This window comes from Dreissena polymorpha, chromosome 3, assembly GCF_020536995.1.
Source record: "Dreissena polymorpha isolate Duluth1 chromosome 3, UMN_Dpol_1.0, whole genome shotgun sequence".
Classification (NCBI taxonomy): domain Eukaryota; kingdom Metazoa; phylum Mollusca; class Bivalvia; order Myida; family Dreissenidae; genus Dreissena; species Dreissena polymorpha.
The window spans coordinates 139,726,562-139,747,251 of NC_068357.1; the positions used below are offsets into that span (position 1 = coordinate 139,726,562).

Here is a 20,690-nt window from a genome sequence, read left to right on the forward strand (position 1 = left end):
AGAATTCATCCCTTTTTATTTGTAAAGTACTAAGCAGCCTTTGTAGCAATATTATATTGTTATTGTTTTTACAGGATTACTGGATGAGGCAACCGAATCAAGAGGACCATGATGTGTTCACCTGTTTCAGATTGATTGTTGATTTGGGTATACCTTTTAAGAGTCAATCCAACCCAATCAGTTGCTACTCAGATATATACATTTTGATAACAAGAAAAGTGTCCATATGAGAGTCCCCGCTAAATGTCACTGGGCACAAAGATTATAAGAACATAAAATAAAACAAAATTAAAAATTATGAAGAAGGTAAACAAACAGTTTTACCTTTGAACCACTGTTACACATAATTTAATGCATTTAATGTTAATTAGATGCAGCAGTATTGTGTGAGATTTTTCTGTTCTGCATTTTTACTTAATAACAGTTTTTTATGTATGTTTAAGTGTAGTGAATGTGCATTCAATGTACATTAAATGCAGAAAAAATGCAGTGCCAAAACTGCTTCATGTTTTTTAGGTTTATTACATATGTTAACAAATGTATTATATTCAAATAAAGCATAATCTAAACAATAAAAAGTGAGACATTTATATATGATAATGTTATGATTAACATAGATTTAAATAAGGCTATACAAAAAACATCAATCACAAATAATTTTGTAAAACAACATATCACAATATATTAGTTGTTCCTAGTATTTTAACAATTCACCTAGAGTTCTTGGCTAAACATGGCTGTTTCCATAATGCATGGATGCCTCAACATTCCATTTTGTCTTGTTACTCAACTTGTATCACCAACAAGCTGTTTGTTGCCAAATTAGACTTTTGACTTCTAAGTTTGGCCTTCACTTTTGATAAAATGAGTTGGCTTATACACAATAAGTTTATCATAATTATGTTTGGAGTATACAATAACATTATTTTATTTACTGTTAGACAACGCAATCTCAATTTATGACGATGCCCATGCATGATCTATAGTCTAACAGGGAATATACAATTCTATTCTGGAATCTGATATCATCGAAATGCAATTTCATCAGCTTGCTACAACATAGCCAATACTTCATAAAAAAGGTAATGGAAATATTATGTATTATGGAATATGGAAATGGATAAATTAGAAATCTCAGACCAAGGAACGTACACACATATATATATATATCTAATATTTGACAAAGATATAATCCAAAACAGAGTCCGAAGATTTTCTTTCTTACATTTGACCTTTGACAAACAGACCTCCTTTTTTCTGTGTCAAGTAAATTGAAATTCCATTCATCCTGTACAAAAGACAAGATAAAACGTATTCTTGCAAATTAGTTTGTAAATTTTACAGTGGACATTCAATTGTGAAATTGACATTTGACCTCCCATATCTGGTTCTTGTGCAACACATATTTCACAATGCTTATCACTAACTCAAATTGCAATATATAATTATGTAATATAATTAAGAGATTCTCTCCATGAACATTATTTTGATAAACATTCAATACAAACAGTATCATGCCCAGAAGTATCATAAAACATAAATATAGTGGGTTATGTTTTGTTGAGTGACAAACATGGCGCAAAGAAACAAGTCTATAAGAAAAATGTCTGTCATGATTAACAATTTGTAACTACACAGTTCTGAACCTTAACAGTTTTAAGAAATATAAATAAAATGGTACATTTGATTTTATATTGCTTATGCTAATAAAAGACACGTTAATTCATTATGTAATTTTTATAGGTCAATTTATGCAAACATATAATGAACTGCCCACTGGCTTACAATAATGCCAATAATTTGTTAACACTTTTACTAAAATAATAGAGCTTAATCCACAGTCAAAATATATGGTTATAACTCTAAAACATAATCACAAAGAGAATAAACTAGTTTAGAAACACATACCCACCTCTCTGAGAGAATCCCTTTTTGTCTCATTTGTATTTATTTATGACACTTTTGAGGTAAAATGTAAATCTGTATGAGCCCTCGCAAATTGCAAACTGACCTATCAATGTACGCACATATATGTGTGTACATACAAGAATTGAATTTGTATGTACACAGTATGTATTTTTGAGAGCAAACAAGTTCTTTGTTTCACAAACTGGCTTGATATGTATGACTTTAAGTTCAATCATCATGTTGCAATTTTTGGCGGAATGTAGTCAATGCTTTTGTGGCCAGGCAGCCCGATAATCTGGTGAGCTTCCCTAAAATAAAGTACACACACATGACTGCATAAGCCATCATCTGAAAGTGGGTCTTAAAACTCCAGATCAGCCTACGCATTAGCAAAAACTCGTCAGGATCTACTCTTTGCTATACACATGAAGAAATTTGCAGGACTTTACAGCAGACTGGGTAGCTTGTGACTAAATAGCAAGAATGCATGACTCGGCTCATGTGACCAGCATATGCCTGGTCTTGTTTAACAAATCAATAAACTTTTCTTTTCTATTATGCCAAAACACTTGAAGCAAATTTAATATAAACTGAATTCAAATTTCAATTGGTGAATACAATTCGTAAGACATTTCTTGTTTAAGAAAACATACAGAAAAAAAAAACAACGTATTAGCGTCCACCACTCTATGCATGATAAAATTATCAATCAGAACTGTAGAACACCAAGATATCAATATTTCACATAAAGATAACAAAAACATCATCAATATACTGCCAGCTTGATTAGTTTGTTGATTTGTGAGCTCACTTTCTCTGTCCTGTCAAATGATTTGTTTGGGGATAGGTCATACAATAGTTTCAACCAAAATTAATCATCCCCCCCTCCTAGTATCAACCCCATTTACATGGAAAACTAATTTACAATGTAGATAAAGCTAGCTTGAAAAGGAATGTAATTAGGTTAAATAATTGCAATGATATGACTTCAATTTAGTTAAATACAACAGCTTCTCGAAATAAATGAACAGGTATTAACACATTAAGAAATCAAAAGGTCATTTTACCGAAAGCAAGACCTGCAGAAAAGGTCATAGTCACAACCTAGACAGCGTAGTTTGGCATCGTTGGTACATATGGAGCAGTATGGAAGCTCATCGGGGTCATATATCTGAAAGTTTCACAATAAACTAATAAACAAGAAATATTTTTGTAAAATACCATTGGCGTCAAAATTAAGTCAAGCTGAATGCATTAAATAACATGATTGCATTTCATTTATTTTCAAACACAAACTATGTAAAATCGAACCAGCACCAGAAAGAGAGTGGCTGTACTAGGGCATGTGGTATTTATGAAAAGGAACCAGTTGCTAAAAAGAACCAAACAGAACCAAAGCACTAGACTCAACAAATGCATTTAAACAAACACACAGACAGGAATGAATTTTCGTGAACAACAATTCTGTCCCCACATTTTACACTATTTAAATGCGTATAAAAACAAGAAAAAAAAATTCTTAGTATAAAAACAGATACACTATATTTATGGAAACTCTCTGTTTGGAGGTTTCACACTCTACAGCTAAAATTAGTTTACTGCATGAGAAGACAAATTCAACATGCACAAATATTTGCACATAATGATTGGGAATAATACACGACTGTAATGTTCCGGTCGATTTTATCACACGAGTTGCTTGTGTGATGTCTTAAGTGGAAATCTTATGTCCCTCTTTCCCAAATCAGTGAGACAAGTACAACTAGATAATAGTTCAAAGAATGTTTGAGAGCTGTCTCAGAACAGACTATAACTATGATATCACATTTTTGCTTACATTTACAAATAAATTTGGACTGTTCAATTATTAGACAAGTTGCTTGTTGGTACAGAGGAAGTGGGCGATGAACCTGGCAATAGGCCTTTAGCTTTTGATGCAATTGAGCTTAAATATTATGGTTAAAACTAATTCTTCATTTACACATATTTAAGAGTTCATATTTCTGCTCCAAATGAGGAAATGATTAATAGTATTTCCATCAAAATCATGCACTATATTACGCAGCTATGCAATTTTTCAACAATATTGCGAGACAACCCTTTTAATGTTATTTTAAAAACACATGATTCCTGTTTATACAATCATGCTTTTTGCTCATGACCGAATCCCAAAAGCCTCACCTCTTCATTAGTATTATTTCTCTTCTTTTCTTGCCGCAAACTGCCCGCCCTCTCCTTCTTATCAGCTCTGCTGTCAGATATGTCCACCCCGTCCTTAGCGGCAGCTTCGTCCAGTTTGTTCTCCTCCATGGCCCGCCTGATGTAGTCTGCAGCCAGCTTCTCCTCATTCTCTTCATCATTGTCTTCATTGTCGTTGTCACTTTCTGAGTCAATTATCTCATCTGAAATTCCATTGAATTTAATAAATGAGCCATATATGATATTAATATTTTGGGGTATTTATAGTAATCATCAGACTTTCACAAAATCATGTTTCTTAAATGTGAATAAGATGTCATTTATAAGTACCGGCTCAAAATATTTTTATTTATGTTTCAAGTACCGGTGAAATTTACCTTTGAACTGATGACCTTAATGTCCCCCTCAATAGAACTTTTTCTATTAAGATTAAAGCTTTGATGCATTAAGTAAAAGCTATGTTTTTTATATAATATTTTAAACCAAAGTAGCGATGACGAGCTTAACAAACGCTTTGTAATTTTATCCATTTTGATAGAGAAATATCGTTAAAAGAACCAATATATCTGACATATTTTTTTGTCAAAAGTATTATACGGCTTGTTTTAATATAATCTACACTTTCTTATTGCAAACTCTCATTTTGAAATCTTTGAACAAGTCCCTTTCAGTCTGACCTTTGTTGACGTTGGTGGAGCTTTGTTTGCGTCGTTCCTTGACCTCTTGTAGCTTCTTCATGATCTCCTTGTCATCCTCCAGACCCTTCAGAGCCCTCTGGGCCTCTTGCTCCAACTCCTGAACGACATTGGATCTCAATAATACAAAGATAACAGTTGCTTTGGTAACAGACATGATCAAGAGGGCCACAATTGCCCTGAAGAGCTAAACTGCATTCAAGGTACACAAATTGTTGAACATGTGGCTTCAAGATTGGTAATCTGGTCTTATATGATTTTTACAAATTGACCTTCTTTTAGGAAAACACATGACCCAAATTCAAATTTTGACTGGATATTTGTAAAGATAAAGATTCTAACCATGGTTTGTCAAGATTGAGTCAGAAGTCTAGAGTGGTAAGATCTAGTGGTCATACTGTTTTATTCCATCTATATATTGAATTTTTGTAAAAATATCTTTCTTCCGGCACCTTTTGTGTGTCTTTAATAGTATCTAGGGAGAAACTTAAGAGGAGACTGGAAAAACCTTGAAAAGATCTATAAATAAGGGCTATTTTCTTTTAATTATTATAAAGTATCGATCTTAGTCATTTAATCTAAACAAGAGGGCCATGATGGCCCTGAATCGCTCACCTGACTAACCAAATACAATCCCAACCCCGATTTCATCAAGATAAATATTCTGACCAAATTTCATAAAGATTGAATGAAAACTATGACCTCTATTGTCTACACAAGGTTTTTCTATTATTTGACCTAGTGACCTAGTTTTTTGACCCCAAGTGACCCAAATACAATCCCAACCCAGATTTCATCAAGATAAACATTCTGATCAAATTTTATAAAGATTGGATGAAAACTGTGACCTCTATTGTCTACACAAGGTTTTTCTATTATTTGACCTTGTGACCTAGTTTTTAACCCCAGATGACCCAAATACAATCCCAACCCAGATTTCATCAAGATAAACATTCTGACCAAATTTCATAAAGATTGGATGAAAACTGTGACCTCTATTGTCAATACAAGGTTTTTCTATTATTTGACCTAGTTTATGACCTAGTGACCTAGTTTTTGACCCCAGATGACCCAAATACAATCCCAATCCAGATTTCATCAAAATAAACATTCTGACCAAATTTCATAAAGATTGGATGAAAACTGCGACCTCTATTGTCTACACAAGGTTTTTCTATTATTTGACCTAGTTTTTGACCTAGTGACCTAGTTTTTGACCCCAGATAACCCAAACGCAATCCCAACCCAGATTTTATCAATATAAACATTCTGACCAAATTTCATAAAGATTGGATGAAAACTGTGACCTCTACTGTCTACACAAACAAATTGTTGACGGACGCACGCATGCACATACGGACGCCGGACATCACACAGTCACATAAGCTCACCATGTCACTTAGTGACAGGTGAGCTAAAAAAGCTGGAACAAATGAGTGCGAGTAAGACGTTTCTTTAATACTAAACAAAACAAAATTTAAACATAAAATAAATATACAATGTTTACCTGAGCAGCTGCATTCAAAATTTGCCTCATCTCCTCTGGGCTAACTTCATTCACAGGATCAGTCTTGCCACTGGTTCCCACACCAATTACCTTGGGCAGGGAACCAGGAACTGCTCCAGGTCCAGTCTGGCCGGTTCCTGACTCAATGTTCTGAGAGAATGACTGAGAATCCCTCGTGGAAGGCTTGTTCAAGTTGTTGTCATCTGAAAGAAGACAGCAAGCATGGCAGTTTATATTTTTTCAATTCCTTGCAAAATTGCCCATTCTGATCCAGTAAATAATATTTTTGACCAGCATATTTCAGAAAATATGTCCGTCCATGCGAAAGGTTAAATATAAACAATAAAACTTGTTTTCATGTACATGTCTGTTTCCGTCCAGAACTTTTTATTTCAGACAGGCCACTTTTAAAGAATGTTGGATCATTGTTGTTCTAGAAGCAATTTGCAAATACATTTTTTTAATTCTCTTCTTTGTTGTGCTTGTACAATTGTGTGTGTCTTGGTCACAGGACTGTTGCAATATTTTTGCAGATTTGCTGATGTGTGTCTTTTTCTATGTGAATAATAGGAAGTACTAAATGACTTTCTGATCACCCAAAATAAACAAAACATACACAAGTTTAAATTTCCCTGCAATTCAGTAACCTTTTAAAATGAAACTGTAAAATAAACATGAAAAACTATTCAATACTCTCTTGAGGTATAGGTCTTATCTAAACGTTACAATTACACACCTGGCCCTGGCTTTTCTTCCAGTTTCGGTATGGGCTCTTTTAACCGAGCCAGCCTTGCAGAGATTTCCAAGACAGGATCAGGAAGTCTGGAGTCCAGCTCTACTTCGTTGGAGATCTCATCAAGAAGTTCATTCATCTGCTCCTGCTGTGTCCGTCTGTCTGGCGGCTGATACACCTGGGACATGAATAGTATAAGGAAGTTTTAGATGTGTGGTCTACAGTGTACTAATTGCACAATTGGTTTTAATAACCCGTGTTTGTAAAAGGGTATTACTGTAATTCAAAAGTCCAATACTTTAAGATTGATCGTCTGCAAAATTGGATGTACCTTCTCATTTATGTAAACTGGTAATTTACAATATTGTACTACAAAATGTATAATCATGATTAAAAAACATTAAGTTTGCTGAGTATGCAATGTCATATGTCCTCTTTGCTAAAATTCTCATTTTGCAAGCCTTGCATATCGGTTGTTTGTCATACCCCTCATTTTAATGAATCAACATACAGGCTGTTGTACAGTCAATCTTGTTCTAAGAGACCACTCAAGGGAGTAATCAAAAGTGGTCTCTTAATAAAATGGTCTTTAAATAAAAAAGGCCATTCTGGATAAATGCTTACCCTCAATTTTAATCTTTATGAAGGATAATCTCTTTTGTCCACAAAAATGATTTTAACTTTTATAATAAAATGAATATAAACACAATACATAAACAATATTATACTTATAATATTTTATTTTTTCACTTATTATAAATAATCATTTATTATCAATTGTCATTAACTGTGTCCTTATTCACATCTCCCCTTTCACCAGACATAGTCCCTAATACAATGTTGTTTCTGCTGAGAAACGAAGCTAACCAGCCAATGGAAGCCTTGAACGTCTCAATTCCTTAATCGGACGCAAATCTAAGGCCCTAAGCACAAATGAGAGGGCCTGACACAGGCATTCTCCTCGTTGTTGCATCCTTAAACCACGTTAACACAAGATCATTAATGTCCTCGTTCCTCGTGCACCTCGTGCACCATTTTTTTTCACCTGACACATTATTTTCCACGTCTTCAAGCACCTTGGCCTTACGCTTAAGAATATTCTGAATTTGAGTTTTACCGACTCCAAACTCATCTGCGATTTTACGTGCACTTTTACTCTTTGACAATTCCAAAACCCGAATTTTCTCGTTCAATGTTTACACTTATCGTTTTGACATTTTAATTTCTGCATGCACGCTTAAGGAAATCTGACTCGATTATGAAACATAATAAGCTGAACAAAATTAAAACACGTCAATTGAAAACAAACAAACAGACCTGATTGGAAAATTTATTAAGTAAATAACAAAGTGATTGGCTAACAAATATCTACTAATTACCATAATTACAAATTGGTAATGTACGGATTTCGACAGATGTTGCCGATTAATAGTTTATTTTCCCCATTTCTCAGGAAATGTTTGTCCCGTGCAGTGCATTGTTTCTGCACCTGTTATCTATACTCGAGAAAAATCGGCGTTGTCTCTTAACGTTCCACATAGTAAACTATTTAAGCTGTAGACTGTGCGTAATACATTTCTCTATTATTCAACTCAATAAATTGATACTCAGTCTACAACAATACCAGTCAGAACCGGTCAAGGAGACAAAGCATAATCATAATGTTTGGTGTGAAAACAAGGCAGAGGTGTAACAGTACATCTTATCGGCTTAGATAAACAATTAACACGGATTTACCACTTTTACCTCCTAATGGTCGCTTAATTCAAGATTCGGACATCAAAATACACAAAAATCAGCGGTTGCTGGTCGCGTAAGACAAAAGTCGCTTAATACAATATCATTATATAGCCAATAAGCTCCACGGGATTTCAAAATGGTCGCATAAGACAAAGGTCGCTTAATACAAGTGGTCGCATCCACAAGACTGACTGTATGTTATAATTTTGCAAACTATACATACAGGTTGTTTTATGTCATAATTTGCGAACTATACATACAGGCTGTTTTATGTCATAATTTGCAAACTATACATACAGGCTGTTTTATGTTTTAATTTGCAAACTATACATACAGGCTGTTTGTTATATCTGGCTGGGTCCATTCCCTTCATCTTGGCAAGTCTATCAGCTATGTCTACCTCACTGGTCTGACCTGCAGCAACTGTGGCAAAGTAGAGATCATCAAACTTAGCTAGCTTGTTGATTTTAATCAAGGAATGAATTTTCGCCCTTTTCAACAGTACCTTTTTACAGGTTTACAGTCAAAGCCGAGCAACCTGTTTATCTACACTCACATTTCCTGGCCATGATCAATTTTCTACCAGACCATACAGCACACACTTATGTGAATAACTTTCCTATCTGAATAAAATGAAGGTGCAAAATTGTTGTGAAGAAAATTAAATTACCTATCCACCCTGTGTTACCCTTTTAAATAAAGTGTAAATTGCTTGATGCAAATTATGTTAACAAATTTCACGTAACAAAGTCTAATGAATATATCTTTTAAATTGGACTGTTTTAATACATGTGATGATAGGCTATTGGATGTACAACCAATCCAAAACTAAAGTCTGCATGCACCTTTAAAAGTAAATGAATGTTCTACAATACAATTCTGCCAACCCTTTTTTAACTCTTTCAGTGCTGGAACCGAATTTTGAAGGCCTTTGCAAACAGTTTGGATCCAGATGAGATGCCACAGAACGTGGCGTCTCATCAGGATCCAAACTGTTTGCTATTCTGATAGTATTCTTTGAAACAAATCGAAAAGGCTAATTTTAGAAATTCAGCAGACAACATTTTAGCAGACAACAAATTTCCCAGCATGCAAAGGGTTAATGTCTCAACCCAATGTAAATCAAGCCTTTTAATTATTCAGGAAAACGTGTGCTCACCTTCAGTGGGAGTTTTTTCTCTCAGCTTCTCAAGCCTCTGTTGGATGTCCCAGTCTGCCTGTGACATACCTGGGGGTCTGACCTGCGCCCCACCCTGCGGCTTGGGCACTTGTGAGGCGGAGACAATACCACATACTTCCTTTTCTTTAAGGGCCGCTACTCTCCTTTTTGTACAGATATGAATGTTTACTGACAAAATACAGGCATTCACAAATGCCAAATTATAACCCAATTTTTCTTCAGTACTCTTCACTTTGTAAACTGGGATATCATATGTATTAACTGTTTCCAAAGTAGGATATTAATTTATCATCTTAAATAAAACAGAGCATGTGAAAAGGTTTGCAATTTATTTGAAATTAATAATGTTTCTTTCACCATGGTCAGGCCTATGGATTGGGAATAATCACAGCGTTATGACTTAAATTGGGATATTGGCCTTATGTTGGATTTTTTTTAAGAACATTATAAAAATGATAATAAAGTATTGTCAATATTATATTTCCTAAGGTTCAACTTAAAGAGATGAACAGGAAATAAACTCAATTTTGAAATTTATAAAAAAAAAAAAAAATTTTTTGAAACCTTCAATAGGGAATTTTAGACAGTCATTTGGGAAAACTAAATATACTTTTTCATAATGGGGATGTGGCGGAATGTCTGCCCAAAATTTTACATTAAAAAACCCTGCAAATTAACATAAATCCTTAAAATCAATAGGGAAGACTTAAAACTATGCCAGCAAAACAAAGATAAGACGTTTGACCAATTGGAAGTGAAAACATTAACAAGTATTAATCGGTCTTAATGTAAGAAAAAAACTCTACCTTATAACAAACCGTATAGGGTCAAGACATGGAGTTTTCACTTCAGTAAACAGAAAGAACTTAATTTGTTTCGAATATTTTCCTTCACCATTTTGAAAATGGGCACAAGGCCATTTGGATTGAGAAGAAAAGGTGGCGTTTTAATTAAAATTGGGAAATTGGTGTTACTCTTTACTTTCCCAACAAAAGCTTTAAAAATGAATGTAAAACTGTTTTCAATATTACATTTACCTACGTTCAACTTTTGGAGCAATAAACTGAATGTTGAAACAAATTTTTTTTTTTCCACTTTTTTTTTTTTTGAAACCCTAAATTAAATTAAGATCTTGAATAAGGCCCCAAACTTGACCATAACAAACACTGACTTCATAAAAGAGAATATGTTAACTAAGTTATCTAAAAAATCAATAATACTAGCATAAGAAGATAATAGATTTACCTCTTCTTTAATATGTCTGACCCCTTAAAACTACCATTAAATGTCTTATCCAAAAATAAATTAATCACACAGAAAGAGACGTACTTTTTGTAGTTTTCTGGGGGTGAATATTTTGATGGATCCTCTTTTTTAGGTTTGACTTTCCTGCAATAATGAATGCAACATGTATCAAGTGTATGAGGTCCCTCCGTGCCGGAGACTGTATTATGTGAGGACCCCAAATGTGTCCAAGCACAGCTGAACTCCTTCCTAATTAACTTACAAGACTCTATATAATATATATTATAATTGAGGACAAATCTTTCATGAAAACAGCAATTTCTGGCTGTTTAACTGAAAGACATTAAACCGTGTTGTGGTTTGCTGTGAAAGGAAGGTGGCCCTATCTGGTATAGTGACCATACAAGGCCAGATGTTGGTTATGAACCCAGATCACCAGAATGAGAAGCTGTGTGCTAACTTGACAGCCAATTGTACATCAATACATGATATCAACCTAAACAAAGCCTTACAGCATAATTATAACCTTTTATTTTACCTTCAGGACATGATAGATATTATTAAAGAGAAACAATAATGTACAGACCTGCTACTAGAAATCATTTGAATAATCAACTCTCCAATAATTTGGCTCAGAATGCTGGGTCCAATAGTTTATTTCTTCATGGTAAGTATTTCAAAGTTGACATTTTATAAAAGCATCACATATTCAGTGTACAATATAATACTCAGAAATGTTAAGTGATGTGAAATTTAACATTGACATGGTTATAGCATTGTCTTTAAAAAAAAATGCCAATATACGCTAACAAATGGAAGTTTGCAAATGCTTCTTAGACATAACTCTTATAGATTTTCAGAGAACACATTTGTTCACTATAGAAGTAGTATTCAAACAAGAGCACCGCATAACGATTGCCAACGCTCGGCTGCGGGTGCAGTTTTGAATAAATGAAAGCTTGTCATAATTTATTTTTTTTAAGGTCACAGTGACCTTGACCTTTGACCTAGTGACCCAAAAATGGGTGTGGCGTGTAAAACTCATTAAGGTGCAGCTACATATCAAGTTTCAATGTTGTAGGTGGAAGCACTTTCATTTTAGAACCAATGTTCAAAAGGTTAACAAAATGTTAAGGTTTTAGCACGACACGGACGGAGTACGGCGGAAAGACACGACAAGCTGGCTATGACAATACCTGGGGTTTTCTCCGAAAACAGCCGAGCTAAAAATGAGATAGGACAACACTGGCCAAAATGCTACATTTTAACCCTGCAGTCAATAAAATAATGATTTATAATTCCTGCTGAGTCTTCAATTTAGGAAAGCGGAAATCCCTTAATCTGCATTACAGCATGCTTCTTACCCAGTTAGTATGTTGTAGCACTTCATGCACACCCTGTGCTTTTCATTGTTCATCTTGGGGATGGGCAGTTTGTTGGGCAGGCAACTGGTGCAGAACATGAACCCACAGTTCTTACATCCATGCTGAAAACATAGCACATGTTAGCGAAAAAAAATGAGGTCATTGAACTGTTATAAGAACGGTAGGTTTTAACCAATATATTCATTTGAGTGAATTCTGAAAGTCATCAGAAGATCAAGCAAAATAGCAGGCTGTAAGGGTGCATTTTAACTCTCGGCAGACAAATATAATGGAGGAGTTTTGCTAATACGGCAATTGTGTGTGCATTATTTATTTATTTTTGTCAGCTGTTCAGAATTACTTGCAAAACTGTATCAAACTTGAGTGAACAAACTGAATTTACACTTAATTTGAGGTTCAATAAATCATCTTAGTCACAATTAGTTCCAATAATCAAAAAGGAAACATGGCAATACTTAATCTGCTTATCAACCTTTTACTTATTAATTTTCTTAATTTGTGCAATCCGCAGCATATAAGCTGCTTCCCAACTCAGCACTACATCACCATCCTAACTTAACTTATTGTGCACATATTTGTTTCCAATTTTATATACAAATACAATGACCTTGACCTGCCATTTTCTGGCCTCAAATGAAATCCCTTTAGTAACTGTGAACTTGACCTGACTAACCCCAATTTCAATGCCTAGGCCTCCGTGCAATATTGCTATACCCAAAGTTTCCTAAAGATTTATCAATTTAAATTGCAGTTATTTACCAGAAACAAACTGTCGGATGCCATCCATGCACCATACCACAATATAATAAGTAGGATTTTCAACTTTATTTAAAACCTGGTCAGAAAGAAAACTTAAGATCTAAAATAAAATTTGAGAAAACTTTTCCACAATATTTCCACAAAAACCTCATAATAATGTTGGCAGTAAAGAGAACCAAAATGTAATACAACTAACCTTTGTAGCAAATCATTAATTCAAATGATATCAATAGATTTTACTGTTTTGAGTAAATCTTTATTTTGATTTATGATTTAGCTGCAAGACAACATTTAATTTGCATACATGTCAGCCAAATCACACATTTATTTCATATAATACACATAAATTATATATACAAATTATAAAGTGTTGCAAACGTGAAGCAATTTAATATTTTGGAGAGCTCTGTTGTTATATTTGTATGAGAATTGATGGCCGAGTGTTTAAGTGTTAGACTTTGAATCCAAAGGTCGGCGGTTCGAACCCAATAAAAGATTACGTTTTGTTCTATCTTTCATTTAATTCTTGTTTTTAACTTGACCTATTTAGTTCAAATGTTAACATTTATCAATTTCAAGCATGCAAAGAGAAACTTCAATACATGCGAACATCTGTTAAAAGGTCACTTTTAGCGCAAGCTGCTTAACATGGCAAAATTGTGGTAAAATAAGATTGTAAAATAAACTGTCCCAAAATTTAGAGTAATTAATTATAGACAAAAACTAGCATGTCCAAATATTAAGAATCACAATACATAATTATTTGGGCTAAAAAGGGGGTTTCCAAAATGTTAAAATGACATAAATACATTAATTTGATGGTGCAATAAGTTGTCTTCATTGTGTGTAAATACAGTTATATTTTTTTCCAATACAAGTGCAAACAAATATCCATATCACACCTTTTCTGCTCCATGTTGGAAAAATGCCACACTGGAATTTTGGGAATATCGCGTCCTGAAAAATCCCATTTTGGGGAAAAATTGTCGCAAAATTGCTCAATTGGGAAAAATAATCGCATGTAAATAGTGTTTCTTATATTTGAAAGAAGCCGTTAACTGGTAAATAATGACTATTTTGTAACCATATTATTAAAATTTTACAAAATATTATGAACATTTGAGATAAGTGTACATTACCATGCCTATTTTAATAAAATATAAACAAACACAGTGTCAGTATTCAAAATTTCTTGACCACAAAGTAACAAGTATTGATTAAATTTTAGGACTGCTTCAAAGTGATATTATAGGCATTTTTCACAGTTGAATTGAGGTGAAAAGAAACAGGTCAAAAGAGTTAGTTAAAATGGGTTACTGACCAATTATCTGCAATTCATCTTGCTACCAGTTGTTTTTAAAAATATATTTTATATTCGATATTTTACGTGACTCACCCAGTCCTATAAGCTGAAATGATCCGTAAAACAAAATTGTGTCTTTGTGTCGTATGAATGAATCTGCACTAAAACAAAATTTAGGTTCACATCGTACATGCATGATCAGTTGTCAAACGAAAGTACGGTTGATATTCAAATGCATTATTTTTTTCTTTCCGGAATATTGTCTTCGTATGTTGATGCTGCATTAACAATCTAAGTGTATATGAAGTGAAAACACCAAAAATAAACAACGGTTGCGAAAGACACCTATAAACTGTTAGATACCAATATCACCTTAATGCCTTAAAAAAAGAAGAATATCACAGTTATTTTATAACACAATTACTAACAAATGAATCGATCTATAATCAATTTCAGATATAAAAAAAAATCTTATGTCGCATCTTGTTGTTGAACTTCTGAAATCATTTATAACAATCTTCGTTTATTACTAGAAATATTTCGGTGCATTATTGTACTTACCTCACCCGAATTGTTTGTTTTTCTTTTTGCTTGTTGAAAAGGGATGAAATTGCTGGCTTATTTTTAAATTCTTTTTTTCTTATTTTGGCAACGTAATATTTGCTGTTGTGAGACGTCATTTTGATGATTAATTTCTACCTGCACAGTGCGCCCAGTATTGATCGATACAAAGCCGGGCTCAAAACAAGCGGGGTTTCCCCAATGTTAATAGTTTGTGGATTAAGGTAACGTTACTTTGCGCATTTTTAGCAGCCGAAAAAAAATCTACTTTGAATTCGTTGGAAGTTGGCATTGGTAATTTTGTTTTCATTTGGGCAAAAAACAACCAGATTTGCATTGGGAATGGGGCCGATATTTGGACCCGTGGCATAGGGCAGAAAAGGCCTGCATATGTAAACATATTATCTGTTTATAAAGGGAACAAATCCGAACAGTGAATTTATATTGTAAAATGAGATTTGTGTCTATTTCATTAATTTGTACACGTGTACATTTTGCAATTCAGATATCTGTATCCAACAGTGTTTTGTTTTAGTGTTAAAGGGATCTTTTCACGATTTGGTAAATTGACAAAATTGAAAAAAGTTGTTTCAGATTCGTAAGTTTTCGTTTTAGTTATGATATTTGTGAGGAAACAGTAATACTGAACATTAACCATGCTCTAATATAGCCATTATATGCATCTTTTTACGATTTTAAAACCTAAAAATTATAAAGCGTTGCAACGCGAAACGATTGAATAATTTGGAGAGTTCTGTTTTTGTCGTTAAATTTTGTGAAACTACGAAGATTGCTTATATAAGGTATAAAATACGACAATGATGTATACTCAGCGGAATAGCTCAGTAGGCTAGAGCGTTTTTACTTCAGGACTCTGGCAGGACTCCAGGGGTCACTGGTTCGAAACCTGCTCAGGGCAATGTTCTTTTCCTTTTTTTAAATGTTTACATTTATCAATATAAAGCATTTAATGAATAAGTTAAAAAAATGCCAAAATCTGTGAAAAGGCCCCTTTAACAAGAGATGTGTTTGTCAGAAACACAATGCCCCCTATTGCGCCGCTTTGAAGCCATTCATTTGACCTTTGACCTCGTATGATGACCTTGACCTTTCACCACTCAAAATGTGCAGCTCCATGAGATAGAACATGCATGCCAAATATCAAGTTGCTATCTTCAATAATGCAAAAGTTATGCAAAACTTAAACTAATTTTAAAGTTTTGGGACACACACAATGAATAACAGATAGACAGTCAAGCCAAAAACAATATGCCCCCAATCTTTCGATCCGGGGACATAAAAATAAATAATTAAAATAATGTGTTCGTGATAACAACATCAGTTTCTGGTTAAATAACAGGTTGTAAGAAAAATAAATGAGACCTGCCCTATTGTAGTAGACGAACGAAAATCTCAAGCACATAGGTCGGGTTTCAATTAGGGATTTCTTTTGAGCATGGCCAGCGCGTGTTATTAAAATTTCATTGCAATGAAATTTCTCAACATTGCAAATGTTTAACTTAAATACCTGACTTTGAATGAATACTGCTGTGAACTTCAAGAAAACAAGCGTCTGTAAAAATGTGATGTAGCAAATTGCGTTTCAGCCTTACCATAAACTAATTACAGTCAAGTTACCATTATCGGATCAGTAGTGTAATAAAGTTGTTCTGGTGAAAAGCAATAAATGGTGTGAGACTTCTTTTACACCAGTTTGATTAAATATTACCTTTGCTTACAGGGCTCTCATTTGGCCGTTTTTGGGGCCAAATTCCCCCCTTAAAATAGTATACTTTTTTCCCCTATTTCAGCTAAAAATTCCCCCCTCAAAAAAAGGAAAAAAAAGTTTTGTTTTTTTTTACTTTTATACCTTAGTTGCCAGCTGGTATTGTGCTATTAACCTTTGATTAAATGTATATTTATGTAAATTAAATTAAAATATAGCAATTTTTAGTGCTGAATGGTTGGTGAAAAGCTCTTCTAAAATTCCCCTTTTCGCCTAAAACGACGCTAATTCCCCTCTTTAAGGGCCCCGGCCCCAATCCCCCAAAGTGTAGCAAGGGCCAAGGCTTACTGATTCAGCACATAGTCTTATTTTTAAACGCAGGCAAAATGTATTTGTTATCCCTTTTTTCGCCGCAGAATTCATGCATTAACGGATCAGTTGTAGCCATAACGGATCACGTGATCGAAACAACTCAGGGAGGGGGGCATCTAACACACTATTTGAATTGTTGAAACATGAACTGTGATGTTTACAATGACCAAGTTACATTGCAAGTTATAAATGATATTCATGTTTTTGTTATTAATTGTTTTCTATATGTGATCTTGTATCTACACTTTACGCATGGTGTTCTTGTGTGAATTATCTGTTGAAAAACCTAAATAGATTGAAAAGATATGGGCATCTTATGCAAACCATGAAATTGTTTGAATCATATATAATCCTCGATATTGAACATCGATCATAAATAAAACATTAAGATTGGGGTCATTTATTGTAAGAATCAACAAGATTTGCATATATTTTAATATAATATATTAGCAATACGCATATTATTATGCTTGATCCGTTATTGCCCTAATTCTTAATTTCATTTAAGGTGTTGCAAAATCTTAAACACAAATCAAAACTGAAATGGACTTTTGCAGGCAGAAGGACTACTAAATGGCTTTTAAATTAATGCGTAAACTGCTTACTTTCCAACAGAGTTATAGTATGTGGCCGCGACAAAATGTTTAACCTCGATTTGGAAATGAGACGAAAGATTTTAAGTTGTATATACATGTCAGCAAAACATACCTTAGTGTTTGACAAAGAGTAGCTCCAATTACGACTCAATCAATGCGTTTTAAAGAAAGGGCCTTGAAGATGCTGTGTGGAAAATATCATCTAAAAATGTCAACTAGTTATTGCGATACGCAGTCTTGAACATCAAAGTGATCCGCTATGGGTAGTAATTCGGTAATGGTAACTTGACTGTAGAACATACGGAAAATACTGATGTCCTACTAGTTCTCTCTAACCAGTGTGTCACTGTTTGTTGCATCATGCTTTAAAATGATAAAACATAATAGCATCTACGTTTTAAATCATGGAGGACACAGCTAAATGAATTCATGACATGTGTCCGAAATAACAACTATTGTCCGAAATTAGCCAGCATGATAAATTTTTAACAATTTGATTCATTTGACAAAACAAGCTATCTGATGTATGGCAAATAACCTCTTTTTTAAACGCCCCAAAGGATGAACCACACCCATAGCAAGACATGTCTTTGATTATCTGCTTGTCTGCTATTGTGAATTATTCAGAATTGTTCATTATTCGGAAATAGGGTAACATATCACTATTTCAGCACGCAAGGACACATATCACTAAGTTTCCATTACTAAATCGATATTGCAAACCGGTCGCGATCTGTAGAAGGCTCATGGTTTCAATATCATGAAAATAACGTGCGCACTTTTGCATTCACGAAGAACCTTATAAGTTTGGGTTGTTTGTTTTCCTCTGTTAATGTATTTAAATTCATGTTGAAATTTTTTACAAATCTTTTATATTTACTTGAGAAACACTCAAATTTAGTAACTTCAGCCTTTTTGAAGAAGCTATAGATTTTGGGACGAATAAAATAAAGACATATAATATGATTATAGGTGCTACCTAATTTACGGGCAAAAGCTTTTTAAGTTTTTTTGATAACTATGTATTTTTAATAAATATATTGACATGATTGTGTTCAAAATATTATAATTGTTGCAATAATTAAGTAATGCATCCAAAAAAAATCAATCTTAAAACAAGTTACATGTTCCAAGCTTAAAGATCTAGCATCTTATATTTTTTTGTTTTCTAGCCACAGGAATTTATAGCTGGTTCGGTGTCTGTGGTATAGTGGATGGGGTGTCTGCTAACTGGCTTAGTCACTGGGAGGTCTCTGTATTGATCTCTTAAAGGGGCCTTTTCACAGATTTTGTCATTTTTTAACTTATTCATTAAATGCTTTATATTTATAAATGTAAACATTGGATCGTAAAAGCTCCAGTAAAAAATCAAGAATAAAATTAAAAAAAGGAAAAGAACATTGCCCGGAGCAGGTTTCGAACCAGTGACCACTGGAGTCCTGCCAGAGTCCTGAAGTAAAAACGCTTTAGCCTACTGAGCTATTCCGCCGAGTACACATACTGGACGTATTTTATACCTTATATAAGCAATCTTCGTAGTTTCACAAAATTTAACGACAAAAACAGAACTCTCCAAATTATTCAATCGTTTCGCGTTGCAACGCTTTATAATTTTTAGGTTTTAAAATCGTCAAAAGATGCATATAATGGCTATATTACACCATGGTAAATGTTCAGTATTACTATTACCTCACAAATATCATAACTAAAACGAAAATGTGCGAATCTGAAACAACTTTTTTCAATTTTGTCAATTTACCAAAGCGTGAAAAGATCCCTTTAAGTGGGAGCATTCTTTAAATAACCCTAAAGACATACTATGGCGTACCATTTGGGTTGAAAGTCAAGAAGACCTACAAGTTAAAAAGAGAAATGTACGTCAAAGTACAATAATTGTACGTCGACATAAATATAAAATACACTTCGAAGTATATATTTGTACGTCAAAGTACAATTTGTACTTCGACATACATGTTTGTACTTCGACATACACATTTTTTGAACAGCCAATCAAAACACTAGTCTCTTGAGCCGCTTTTCCTTCAGATTTATTCATAATAAAGGTTTATAATCTCTTTTTTAATTGAGGACAAAATGAATAAAAATATCAGAATGGCAAAAAAAAAAACACATAGAGTTTCAAGTATTTAATGCATTGAAATAGATTATATACAAATTTGAAGAAGATTCAATTGTTACCTTTTTAAAATTAAAATTATTCAGCATATTGTGAGTATTTATTGATCATGCGGGGCGGAGTATCACGACCGTTCAGTGCATTACTGTGTAGGAAATTCCCAACGGTAACCAAACAGTTACCAAGCATTAACGGGATAAATATGTATTATAACCTCTCCGTTGGTCGTATTTTGTGATAACCATAACTTGCATAAGTCAGAGGTTAATTCCGCGACGCCAGGTCAATAAATACGCACAATATCTATGAGTTAGCGGTCAATAGTCGCATAATTTGGTATAAATTATAATAATAATAATGTTTAATAAATACGCACAATATCTATGAGTAAGCGGTGAATAGTCGCATAATTTGGTATAAATAATAATAATACTTATGTTCAATGTTAAATATCTCTAAAAGCAACAGATGTAAGGTGTCTTCTGATTGGCTAACACTCAAGGGTCGGTGAAAACTGTACGTCGAAGTACATTTCTCGTTCTACCTAGTAGGTCTTGTAGACATAGACGTCATGGTACGTCATATAGACACTAAGTACTGGTCCTACCCAGGAACCAGTTTGTTTCATCAAATGTCTCAATTCA

The 20,690-nt window shown here is 33.8% G+C and overlaps 1 protein-coding gene across 2 annotated transcripts; it reads right to left on the reverse strand.

The window, feature by feature from the left end:
- Positions 1–502: 502 nt before the first annotated feature.
- LOC127871668 (abscission/NoCut checkpoint regulator-like) lies at positions 503–18,598 on the reverse strand. 2 transcript variants are annotated; one of them, XM_052414797.1, is made up of 11 exons: positions 18,448–18,598; positions 12,572–12,693; positions 11,292–11,351; positions 9,942–10,105; positions 9,117–9,205; positions 7,046–7,220; positions 6,310–6,512; positions 4,785–4,902; positions 4,090–4,310; positions 2,976–3,079; positions 503–2,216 (listed from the first exon to the last, which is right to left on the reverse strand). In XM_052414797.1, exons 1-11 carry the CDS (start codon positions 18,493–18,495, stop codon positions 2,144–2,146), a joined length of 1,377 nt encoding a protein of 458 aa, XP_052270757.1. In that variant the 5' UTR covers positions 18,496–18,598; the 3' UTR covers positions 503–2,143. The 2 variants fall into 2 exon arrangements, with proteins under 2 accessions (XP_052270757.1, XP_052270758.1); XM_052414798.1 differs by lacking the exon at positions 18,448–18,598 and adding an exon at positions 15,216–15,737.
- Positions 18,599–20,690: the final 2,092 nt, after the last annotated feature.

Bases quoted from the DNA above. Each gene is read 5' to 3' on its own strand.
- LOC127871668 (XM_052414797.1), bottom strand. From the start codon at position 18,495: ATGTCTTGCTATGGGTGTGGTTCATCCTTTGGGGCGTTTAAAAAAGAG. The intron at 9,206-9,941 runs GTGAGCACACGT...ACTTTGCCACAG, and splicing joins AGAAAAAACTCCCACTGAAG to TTGCTGCAGGTCAGACCAGT. The intron at 6,513-7,045 runs GTGTGTAATTGT...GTCTTCTTTCAG, and splicing joins GGAAGAAAAGCCAGGGCCAG to ATGACAACAACTTGAACAAG.